The sequence below is a fragment of the Myodes glareolus genome, chromosome 8, assembly GCF_982192425.1.
Source record: "Myodes glareolus chromosome 8, mMyoGla1.1, whole genome shotgun sequence".
NCBI lineage: Eukaryota > Metazoa > Chordata > Mammalia > Rodentia > Cricetidae > Myodes > Myodes glareolus.
Window position 1 is genome coordinate 410335 of NC_142033.1, and position 13234 is coordinate 423568.

Consider the following 13234-nt stretch of genomic DNA (forward strand, 5'->3'; position numbering starts at 1 on the left):
TTAAGCTACACAACCACGTCATGTAAGCAGAGGCCTAGGTCAGTCCCATGCAGCCTCCCTGGTTTTCAGCTCAATCTCTGTGAGGTCCCATGAATCCTGGTTAGCTGATGCTGCAGGATTCCTGGCAGTGTCTTTAACCCCTCACCTTCTTATAATCCTTCCTTCTCCCTTCCACAGGATTTCCCAGCCTCCCCTTGATGTTTGGCTGTGGGTCTCCAGAAATGACATTTCTAATGACTTTGTTCGGTGCTCAAATGTGTTAAGTGATTGTTCTCAGCATTTTATTTAGGGAGGCTCTCCTTAGTACGAGTTCTTTGTCTTCTTTATTTTATTGTTGTTTTATAGGTTTAGATTAATTTTTACTCTTTTTTTCTGTGGGTCTATGACTTTTACATTATTCTAGATTACATAAACCCAATTTGTTATAAGTATGTGATGTTGTATAAACATATTCCCTACAACTAACAATGAAGTTCCTGACATTACTTTCATATGTATATACACTTCTCCCACCGACTACCATCCTGTTATTTGCTCCCCCATCAGAACATTCCCAGGGAGTCCCCTCTGATTTCATGTCACATGAGTGCAGCTATATCTAGGTTATACCTTAAAGGAAATCTGCTACCCTTTCTACCACCATTGCCATCCCTTGCCCCTCATTTCCTTTAGACCCCTCTGTGTTTCTTATAGTCTCTTTCTCTCTTCTGTCTGTCTGTCTGTCTCTGTCTCTGTCTCTCTCTCTCTCACACACACACACATATACAGACAGACATATTTAACTCTAAACTCCAGAGATAAAATCCGATGTCTGTCATTCTGAGTCTGACTTATCTCTCCTACCATGAGAAGATCCAGAACCATCTGTTTTCATACATAGATCCTGATTTCATTCCTCAGCACAAGTCTGGCTTTCTCTATTCATCATCACGCTAGCTGGTAGACCCTTAGGATGTTCAGCATCTGGAGTCTCTGTTCCTAGTCTTTCTCATTGTTGTCTTTCAGTGTGGCTTCTTGGGCAAAGGGAAAATGCTCACGGGCAGGTCAGATACCAAACTTTTGGTGTTCCTTAACAATCTCACCAGTATTGAGGATCAGTTAAAGCAATGAGGAGAATTTCTAAAGGAGATTGAGAAACAGTTGTGCCAGTTATAGGGCAAGCAAAATTTCCCAGTGGAATTTGAGGTCCTCAGATCATGGAGGAACAACTCCCTGGGATAATCTTGAAGCTGAGTTCCTCTGAGCTCCAGCAGGAGGTGGAGTTTGATGTTTTGCTGACCTATGATATCCTGGGTAAGCCAGCCAGAGCCTCAGCTCATCCTTCTGAATGCCTTCATCCTCTCCCCACCCCTCTCTCTCTCTGTCTCTCTCTCTCTCATGTCATATGTGAATTAATTGTGGGGAGGATGTGATCATGAACCATGGCTAACAGACCTCAGCAGCCATCCATCTTTTCTGAGTCCTGGTCTCTCTGTGACCTGGAATTACACATTAATCTTGACTGACTGGACAGAGCCCTGGGAACCCTCTTGTCTTCACCTCCCTAGCTCTGCACAAACCTGTGTGACCACTCACAGTGTTTTCATGAGTCCTGGGCTTCCAACATGGGTCCTCATGATTGTGAATTAATCACATTACTGACAATCTCACCAACCCACACCTCCTATTCCTGAACTGAAAGTATTTATCATTAGATAAATTCACCCAAACAGAGGATCACTTTAGAGGTGAGCTGGGGAGGAAGGATTTAGAAATTTGGGAGTGGGGAATGAGAATCCATCAGAGAAAGACATTGAGTAGCAAACTGGCTCACTGAGGGAATGAAGGCACCTTAGATGTCTCCTCAGTTTACCAGCAATATTTGTGGCTGACTGAATTTTGTCTTTCTAAACATGAGGCAGTCAAGAACTCACTGAACTTTAATAACTGATGCATCTTTTCCCAACAGAAACCTCAGACATGGACAGAGGCCTGGGTGTCTGTTGGAGGTTTAGTGCAAGATGCATAACTTGTCAGAGGAGTGCTATCTGCCTCAAGAACCCTGGAAACCCAGCCGTCATCACCCCAGCCTGCAACATGTATACACATGTTATATTATTCATGGAATGACCCTTTACATTAAAATATTATACCAGGCCTGACACACAATGTATCTCCAAAATTCAAAATCACCCAGCTCTACCCAAAGACAACCAGGGACACCCCTGAAAGCACACTGGGGCTTGGGAAGTGTAGAGAATACTTGAGGCTTTATATTTGGGGAACACAGCACCCCCTGATGGCCACTGTGTGAACAGCTGCTGTTAACTTAAAGACAAGGTCACTGGTCTTGGCTTAGGAGATCCATGGAAACAGTAGAGTCTCAGGCATCAGGGAATGAGAGGCCAGCCTGGGAGAAGGAGCAGCCGCATGCTGTGGGAAGCTGCAAGGAGAGGGGGTCCAAAGGGAATGATCCAGAAACACCATAATGTGGTTCCCCCAGAAACCTGTCTTGGTCATAGACTTCCCCAACCTCAGGCAGCTTTCTAGTAAGGAAGTAAGGCCACCACAGAAGAACCCCTTAGAAATGGCAGTGTGGGTGACAACCCAAGAGAGGACCCTGTCAAAACCCTACCCAAGATGACATAGCCATTGAACCCTATTCTGCTGGACCTTCAAGTTGAAAATAAGCCCATGAGTCAGTGGGTGACTGGGCATGTCCCCAACTCCATCAGCAGGTGACTTTGTCCTATGTCAGCATCAAAGCCTGATGGTGTGGCCTGCTGCAGCCACACATGTGCACACACCTAAGACATAGCCTGCTGCCTGCCTAATCCACTCAAATGTGCACATGCACCCACACACAATTGCACACATACAGCTATTCCATAGCCTCCTGTCCATCTACAAGTTCACAGGACACACACACACACACACACCCTGCTCTTCTCAGAACTTAGACAAATTAAGTAACATGATATCAAGTTAGGTACTACAATGTAGACACACAGTGACTGGAGAGGTAGCATAGTGGATAAGGGCAATTTTGAACAAGCATGAGGACCTGAGTTCAAATCAGTAACATCCACCTAACTTAGGAAGTGTTATTCATGGATCTGTAACCCTGGCACTATGGGGGCAGAGACAGGAGAATCTCTGTGGTTTTCTGGATGCTAGTTCAGCTCCTTGCTCAAAGAGAAAAAAAGGATCAGGTGAGAAACTATACAGGAAGACACCTAATATCCTCTACTACCTCCAAATCTCAGATTATGTACACCTGAGATGCATGATATAAAATTCAGCAGACTGAATCACAGTAAATCTGGCATGAGCAGTAGTACACACACATGACAAGCCCTGTGCAGAAGATACTGGAAGATACAGGGATTGGGATGGGGGGGGAGGAAAGATGGATATGGGATCAAGGAAGTATATATCTCAACTAAGGGAGTCATTTTAGGGTTTACAAGAGACTTGATTATAAAGGGGATCCCAGGTCCAAGGAGAGATCCCAAGATTGTTCTCTGGACAGAGGAGAGGGTGCCTGAACTGGCCTTGGCCCATAACCATACTGATGAATATTTTGCATATCACCATAGAACCTTCATCTGGCGATGGATGGAGATAAGAGACAGAGACATATATTGGAACACTGGACTTAACTCCCTAGGTCCAAAGGAGAAGCAGAAGGAGGTAGAACGTGAACAAGGAAGGCAGGACCAGAGGGAACCTTCATCCAATGATGGATGGAGATAGAGACGGAGACCCACATTGGAGCACTGGACTGAGCCTCCAAGGTCCAAATGAGGAGTAGAAGGAGCGAGAACATGAAAAAGCAAGTCGGGACCGAGAGGGGTGCGTTCACCCACTGATACAATGGGACTGATCTAATGAGAGATCACCAAGGTCAGCTGGACTGGGACTGAATGTGATCAAACTGGATTCTCTGAATGTGGCTGACATGGGGGCTGACTGAGAAGCCATTGACAATGGCACTGGGTCTTGTTTCGTCTGCATGTACTTGCTTTCAGGGATCCTGGTCTGTTTGGATGCTCACCTTCCTAGACCTGGAGGGAGGAAGGAGGAACTTGAACTTGCCACAGGGCAGGAAAGCCTGACTACTCTTAGGCCTGGAGAGGGAGGAGGAGAGGGAGTGGGGGAAATGGGAGGATATGGGGAGGAGGGGAAGAAGTGGAAATTTTTATAAATAAATAAGTATATTTAAAAAAATATTTGGAGCACTAGAAACATATCTGGGCAGTAAAGAAATATTCACTTCCAGGACCAAGGTCTGATTTTTGACAACATCCTGTAATTTCTACTATAAAATCCTAGGATCTAATATTATCAGAAACCAGCATGCACATTCACATACCCACACAAAAAACACATTGATATTATAATCACAACTAAAACAACTCTTTAAACATTTTCACTCATGAAAGTTTTTCTTTTGTAAGAATTCATTCCTATACTACAGGTGTTACATCACCTAATGGCTTACAGAGTTTTTCTTCATTATGAAGCAATCAGGTAGGCTTGAAGTCTAAGAAATCAAGTCTTCTACATTAATGGAATCATTTGGTAAGACTTATGAAATGCTGCCCTGCTGGAGGAAATAAGTCACCAGGAGTAGGCTTTTCTAGTTTACACTCTCTGCTTCATGCTGTAGGATAAGGATTTGAGTTCATAGCTTTCCGTTTTGGCTGTCATGTTAGACACTTGTAGTCATAAATCTTTCTTTTTTGAGAAAGGGTTTCCCTGTAGCTTTGAAGTCTGTCCTAGAACTAGTTCTTGTACAAAACGCTGGTGAGACACATCTGCCTCTGCCTCCTGAGTAGGGGATTAGAAGTATGCACCACCACTGTCCAGTTGTGGTGTCACTCACTTTCATGACAATTCTGTATTATTCTGGAACCAAAGGCCAAATTAATTTTTATAAGTTTATAATTTTTATAGATAGACATTATATCACAACAGATAATGAACTAATATGAAGCAATAAAGTTTTACACCTGAAACAGTGATTCCATTTAATTGAAGAGAAAAAATAAAAAGGGGTTACATTATTGTTTAAATGCATAGTGCATGTTTTATAGCTCTAGAGGGAAAGTGATTCTGACTGTCAGAAGTCAGGCTATAAACACAACTAAGAAAGGAAGGTAGTCTGGATATCTACTGCTGTGGGATAAAGATATCCTGATTTGATGTGGGATTCCCTTTTTTGTGTTTTGATTACTATTAATGAATAAAAAACTGCCTTGCCCTGTTGATATGGCAGAACTTAAGTAGGCAGGGAAAACTGAACTGAATGCTAGGAGGAAGAACAGCAGAAGAAGAGAGATGACATGGAGCAGCCAGAGATACATGCTGGGATTTTTACCCAGAAAGTCACAGCCATGTGGCCATACACAGATTAATAGAAATGGTTTAAATTGATATGTAAGAGTGAGTCAATAAGAAGTCAGAGCTAATGGGCCAAGCAGTGATTTAATTAATACAGTATTTGTGTGGTTATTTCAGATCTAAACTAGCTGGGTAGCTGGGAACCAAACAAGCGACCTCTGTACAACACTGATTGTCAGAAGTCAGGTTATACCTACAGTTGTGAAGGGAAGTTATCCTCTGTATGCTGTGAACATTGTCATTGGTTAATAAAGAAGTTGCTAGTTGCTTGGGCCTACAGCAGGGCAGAATATAGTCAGGCTGCATGAGATATATAGAGAGTAGGTGGAGAAAAAGAGATGCAATATAGTTGTTGAAGCAGAAAGATGCCAGAACAGATCCTTACTGGTAAGCCGCCAACCTTGTGTTGAGATGAACAGAAATTGGTTAATTTGAGATCTAAGAATTAGTTCATAGATTCTTGAGCTAACAGGCCAAACAGTGTTGTATTTAATATATTTTCTGTGGGACTGTTTGGGTCTAGATGGCTACAGAAACTGCCTGAGCAGTCTCCAACTACAATCCTGGATATCTACAGCTGATAGGAAAGTTACCCTGTTATTAAGTCAGACTATCCCTGAAACTATGAAGAAAAGGCTCTGAAGAGAAAAGTACCCTCACTGTCATGTCAGGATATACCTACAGCTGTGAAAGTATACTAGATACCTTTAGCTATAAAGAGAAAAAAATCCTGACCATTGAGAAGTCTGGCTATAACCGAAGCAAAGCTGTGAAGGAAAGGTAGCCTGATACCTAGGGCTCTGAAGAGAAAGGTACTCTGACTGTTAGAAGTCAGGCCATACCTACAGTTGTAAAGGGAAAGTGTACTAGATACCTACAACTATGAGAAAAGTTATCCTTGTGGAGGCCCAAAACCATGAGCCTCTTTCCACCTTATCTGAAGATCAGAGTTTGAGGTTGCACAAAATTGTTAACAGGTGTGACTTGACCTAAGGTGTGGTTGTTTTGTGTTTTGGACTTTAAGAGAGCCTAGACAGGTAAATCCACTCCCCCTTGAGCAACGGTGAAAGAATCCAAGCATACTTCTGCTACTTCTTTTGAATTAAGAGTTTGGCCTAGGGAATGATTGCCTTTAGGATACTTGGTCTAGGGAGGGTTCACTCCCTGAATAACAGAATGTTTTTCTCAATAATTAAGTACTTGATGGCTCAAAGTATTGACGGAAGTAACTGTTCTAGTTTTCTTTTGCATTATGTTAAAGCAGTCTTTTGTCTTCTTCCCCCTGTTGTATTGGGGCATAAAAGTACATAAAAAATTGTTCTGCAGAGATGGCTAAGTGATAAAGAGCACTGCCTGCATTCTAAAGATCCTGAGTTCAATTCCCAGCAACAACATGTTGGCTTACAACCATCTGTAATGAGATCTGATGCCTTTTTCTGGGCTGCAGGAATGCACATAGGCAGAATACTGTATAAACGCAAAATAAATCTTTAGAAAAAACTATATGAAAAATTAAATGCAGGCAGATTTACAGTATTCATGGGTGCTACATCCACGGTTGTCACACCAGTGTAGCAGAAATGCTGACTGGATGGACTGCTGCCGTAGGATTGAAATCTGCACTTCACGGAGTTGTGTTCCAGGCAGTCCCTTGGCAATCAGCTGTGGTCATGATGCCACCTGAAGTTGCTACCTGCACTGACTTGACCTTGCTGTCCTTGGTGCCGATATGACTGTCTTTTCTTTGTCTTTATTCTTGCATATTGCTAACAGATCAGACTATTCCAGGCAGTTGTGGATACAAACAAGACTGCTGAGGACATTTTGAGCTCTGCCCCACCATTCACTAAAGCCTTTTAAAGAAGTAGCCAGTTCTGGGAATTGGGGGTCATCAATAGGATAATTCCTTAATGATGTGGAGCAAAAGGAGTTAGTCTTACTGGGAGAAACCTTAGAAGCCTTCTGCAGAGAAACAGTTACAGCAGTCCCCACTAGGCATCTGCCTGGGAAGATGCACACAGTTGCAAATAGAAAGCAGATGGTGGACACCCCCATGCTGACCCCAAAGTCTGGTAATTACCTTGATCCATTCCCATACACAGAAGGCCTATAAGGCCTTTCCTGTGGGCAGAAAAGGCCTAGGCTGTTAACAACATCTGAGCCTGGGAATCAGAAAGAGTTGAGATCAATGGTGTGAAACAAGTCTCAGAAAAGTGTGAGATCATGTCTTTGAGCAACAACCACAACTAACGTTTAGAATAGACAATGGACACATAAATTTGCTATTCTTGTTAAATGACAGTGTTATTCCTTTTCTTTGTTTCTATTTTATGATCTGATGACATATGCCTTTGCCAAGTTCCTTGATTGTAAAAGTATAAAATCCTTACACTAATTAAAGTAAAGTTACAGCAGCATATTCAACTACATTGAGTGTGTCTGTCTGTCAATCCTCGCCAATACCTAAACTCTCCTGAGCCTTCGCCCTGTTTTCCCTTGGTGTGAGTGCCTCCACGAGAGGCGGTCCGTGGCACATGGGAACTCCCTCCTGGTACTATTCTATGCTTGCTTTATTATTTTCATTTGTGTCTTCATTCTCTTTACTTATGCTCTAATCCCCATGACCCTACCCGGGTAAGTGGTATACTTGTCAAAGATGATCTCTGACATATGCTGACTACTGGGAAGTCTGGCTATACACGAAGCTGTGTTCCAGTGGGAGATGGTCCCCTAAAGTGTGTAGCAATATTGCTCCCCAACAAAATAGAGCCACCACAGCTGTGCCCTGCTTCACTCTAAGAGAGTTTCAAAGCAGAGACATCCATTGCTGTCCTGCTCCATTTCCCTAAAGGAGTTTCCTAGCAGAGTTGTCCAATGTTTCTCTGTTCACCTGACTAGGGAGTTTCTTAAAAGAGATGTCAATTTCTTTCTCAGCTTCAACCCAATTTGTTACTTCTCTGCTTCATTGGAGTTGATGGGAAACTGTTGCAGAAATGTTGCAGTCTCTGGTGAAGAGTGGCTACTTCTGCTCTGCTCCTTTAAGGGAGTTTGCCAGCAGAGGCGACCAAAGCTTCTCTGTTCAAATACACTACAAAGCTTCTGATCACTCTAGTCAAAGGTCTTCACCCAAAACTAATTCAAGAAATTTATTCGGAAAGGAAGAATCCAGGAGAAGGGCTGCCTCTGCCAGGGCAGAAATGGGCAGATGCCAACTGAACATGTACAGAACTTATATAGGCCTTCTTAGGGGCAGAGATTTTCCAGGGAGAAGATTCTCAGGGTGGGAATTGTTAAGATGTCAATCCCTGATCTTGAACAACTCAGAGACTGGCTGGATTTCATGCTCAGGTATTGGTAGATCTGGAGCTTAAGGATTAGCTGGTTTTATGCTCAGGTGGTCTAGGGTAGAGTGTTTTTTTGGCACTTGTTTCCGGGCCAAAGTGTGTTCTTTCACTGGCCTCTTATAAACTTTAGAGTCTGGTTTCAGAGTCAGGTGTTTCTTTCATTGGCTCTGAATTCAGGAACAAACTGTGTCTCTTTGTCTTGGTTTTAGAGTCACGATGTATTTCTTTGGCTCCAGCTTCAGAGTCAAAATTATATAGTTCAATGGCTCTGGATTCAGGGTCAGGATGTATTTCTTTAGCTGGACCATTTACCCTACACATAGGGCTCCATAAATTCATTTTACCATGATTGTAAGTACAAACAGTAAAAAGGACATCATAATGCTTGAAGATGGTTAACACAGTCAAATTCATTTCTACAGAAGAAACACTCTTGTGTTATGGGCAGAAGACTCTTGTTCATTCCTGGAAGCCCAGACCCAAAATAGTCACAAAGAAACTATACTAATTAACACTGCTTGGCCTATTGGTTCAGGATTCTTGTTAACTAACACTGACATCTTAATTAACCCCATTCCTATTATTTTGTATTTTATCACAAGACTTGTGATTTACCAGTAAGGTTCCAGGGCATCTGTCTCCTTCAACAGATACATGGAGTCTGACTACACTTTCTTTTCTCCTCTACCTCTGCTTGGAATTCCTGCCTTGCTCTATTTTGCCCTGTCATAGGATCAAAGCAGCTTCTTTATTAAACAATGGTAACAAAATACATTCACAACATACAGAAGGGAAACCCAAATCATTATGTAGCTGATTATAAGTGTTTTGACTAAAGATCTTATCAAATACTTTATAATAAGAAGTCCTCAGAATCTTTTTCAGGTAGTCAATGTCTATTGAAATATACAACGATTTTAAGAGATTGTTGCACACAAAAAGTTTTACTACTATATAAAGTACAAAACTTTATCACAATAAACCACTTACAGGGTTTCTATGCCATATGATATTTCTCATGATTTAGATTATTCATACATGCAAATGCCTTACCACACTAATTACATTTAGAGAGTTTATCTCCACTGTGTTATTTTTTATGCATTTTTAGAGTACTGTGAAGTGCAAAGGCTTAACCACACTCATTATATTCATAGAGTTTATCTCCAGCATATGTTAGTTCATGCCTTTAAAGATGACTATAATAAACAAAGCCTTTATCACACTAATTACATACATAATGTTTCTCTCCAGTAGGGGTTCTATCATGTTTTCAGAGATCACTAAACATGTAAATGCTTAGCAACATTGATTATATTCACAGGGTTTCTCTCCAGTATGAGTTCTTTCATGTGCTTGGAGACTACTGTGACATACAAAGGCTTTACAACACTGATTACATTCATAGGCTTTTCTCTCCAGCATGGCTAATTTTATGACTTTGTAGATGAATGTGCTGTAAAAGGGATTCACCACACTGCTTACATTCTTAGGGTTCTCTCCAGTATGGCTTCTTTCATGCATCTGGAGATAACTGTGACACTCAAAGGCTTTACCACACTGATTACATTCATAGGGTTTCTCTCCAGCACGGCTAATTTCACGACTTTGTAGATACATGTGTTGTAAAAAGGATTCACCACACCGATTACATTCATAAGATGTCTCTCCAGTATGGCTTCTTTCATGCCTCTGGGGATAACTGTGACACACAAAGGCTTTACCACTCTGAATATATTCATAGGGTTTCTCTCAAGTGTGGGTTCTTTCATGATGTTGAAGATGAATGTGCTGTGCAAAGCCTTTACCACACTGATTACATTGATAGGGTGTATCTCCAGTATGGGTTCTTTTATGCTTTTGGAGAGTACTGGACCATAAAAAGGCTTTACCACACTGATTACATTCATAGATTTTTCTCTCCACTATGCGTTCTTTCATGTCTGTGTAAATGAAAGTGCTGTGCAAAGGCTTTACCACACTGATTACATTCAAAGGGTTTCTCTCCAGTATGGATTCTTTTATGCTTTCGGAGAGTACTTGGACATGAAAAGGCTTTATCACACTGATTACGTTCATAGGGTTTCTCTCCAGTATGGCTTCTTTCATGAATCTGAAGAACACCATGCTGTGCGAAAGCTTTACCACACTGATTACATTCATAGGGTTTCTCTCCAGTATGGGTTCTTTTATGGTTTTGGAAACTACTGGGATATGCAAAGGCTTTACCACACTGATTACATTCATAGGGTTTCTCTCCAGTGTGCATTCTTTCGTGAATTCGGAGATAACTGTGCCACACAAAGGCTTTACCACACTGATTACATTCATAGGGTTTCACTCCAGTATGCGTTCTTTCATGACTTTGTAGTTGAAAGTGCTGTGCAAAGGCTTTACCACACTGATTACATTTATAGGGTTTCTCTCCAGGATGAATTCTTTTATGCTTTCGGAGAGTACTTGGACATGAAAAGGCTTTACCACACTGATTACATTCATAGGGTTTCTCGCCAGTATGGGTTCTTTCATGAATTTGAAGACCATCATGCTGTGCGAAAGCTTTACCACACTGATTACATTTATAGGGCTTCTCTCCAGTATGAGTTCTTTTATGTTTTTGGAAACTACTTGGAAATGCAAAGGCTTTACCACACTGATTACATTCATAGGGTTTCTCTCCAGTATGCGTTCTTTCATGACTTTGAAGATGAAAGTGTTGTGCAAAGGCTTTACCACACTGAGTACATTCATAGGGTTTCTCTCCAGTATGGGTTCTTTTATGCCTTTGGAGATAACTGGGACATGCAAAGGTTTTACCACACTGATTACATTCATACAGCTTCTTTCCAGTATGTGTTCTTTTATGCATTTGAAGAGTACGCTGACATGCAAAGATTTTACAACATTGATTACATTCATAGGGTTTCTCTCCAGTGCATGATCTATTATGCATTTGAAGATGACTGTGATGTAAAAAGGCTTTACCACACTCATTTTCTTCACAGGGTTTTAATCTAGTATATGTTTTTTCATGCCTGTGAAGATGACATGCAAAGGCTTTAACACATTGAGTATATACAGAAGTTTTCTCTCTAATTTGACTTTTTTCATGCCTACAATGATAATGGTACATGTGAAAGAATAACTACATTTAATACATTGTTGAATATTTTTATCTGCATAAATTAATTTTACAATTTAGTACTATTTTAAAGAAGAACTATATGTTAAGGTTTTATCACCATGTTTACAATCTTGTTTTTCCCCTTCATTAAGGCATGCTTTTCATCTTTGAGGATAACTGAAAACAGACTTTATTACATGGTTCACATTTACAGAATCTTTTTTTTCTGTATGAGAATTTTCATGTATTTGAAGAGAACTTAAAAAACTCAAAACTTTACCCTTATTGCATTCATAACGTTTCCTACACTGTGAGTGATACTACATTTGTTAAGTGAACTAGGACAAACAGAAGTTTTTACACAGTCCTAGTACTCATGATGCTTTTCTGAAATGTGAGCTTGTTGATATATTAAGAATGAGACTAGAAAACCAATCACTTGTAAACTTGAACATCAAATTCAACAAGTATACTCAACATGGAGACTGTTAAATATCTTCTATTTGTTCTGAGAGAGGATTGTTTTTCAAATCCCTATTCACATGTGGCTTGTATCCAGAGGAACATATGATATACTTAGTAAAGGAAGAATAACAAATATAAGACTTCCCCATTGAGTTCACAGTTTGACTTTCTGTCCTAATAGACTTGTGGTGTCTGGATTAAGGCCTCTCTACAACAGCTGACCCTTGATTTGTGACTCTAACTGCCCCCTCACTAAACTTAACACAGTCACAAGTATATGGGTTAAACTACCTTTTCTATGGACTATTAGTGTAATAGAGAGTTTCAGAGATATACTTATAACCTTTTCAAAATGTATATCTTTTATAATATGAATAATATGAAATAAGTGCATTGACAATTTTACAGTATAGCTCATTGTATTGTGAATCAAATGAAAATATAGGTTAAGTTATTGTTTTCTTGCCTTCTTTCTTAAAAGAATGACTTGCAAATGTAATTCACCTATCTGAAATTTAGGTATATGACTTTGTGATAGTTTAATAAGCACCAATGCACTTTATTATGTACATTGTTGTTTTGATTTAAAACATATAGGATACGTTACAAATTCTTCAGGGGTATATGTGTATCAGCTTATGCATGGAAATTACCTTTTATGTCTTCTAGAACTTTGACAATGTTTTTCAATATTATGATCTTCCCAATTATATCCTAAAATATAGTGACAGAAAAATGTATGTTATATATTAAAAATTGTAAAACATTTAGTTACCATTTGAAGCAAATCTTAAAACCATGTCTAATTTCTTTACCCATTCTTCTTTCACAGTCATATTACAAAAGAGCATCATTAACCAATGAACAGTTGTCCCCTTATTTGAAACATAAAAGATAATTCAGTTTTACCTTTACA

General features: G+C 40.3%; 1 protein-coding gene across 1 annotated transcript in view; it reads right to left on the minus strand.

The window, feature by feature from the left end:
* Positions 1 to 7697: 7697 nt before the first annotated feature.
* LOC146893730 (uncharacterized) overlaps positions 7698 to 13234 on the minus strand; it is a 133889-nt gene continuing 128352 nt past the window's right edge. Inside the window, exons 3-4 of the mRNA XM_087908746.1 lie at positions 12972 to 13032; positions 7698 to 11764 (exon numbers count right to left, since the gene is read on the minus strand). Coding sequence (XP_087764872.1) covers positions 10636 to 11764; positions 12972 to 13032 — 1190 coding nt within the window. The 3' untranslated portion in view covers positions 7698 to 10635. The remainder of the gene's footprint in view (positions 11765 to 12971; positions 13033 to 13234) is intronic.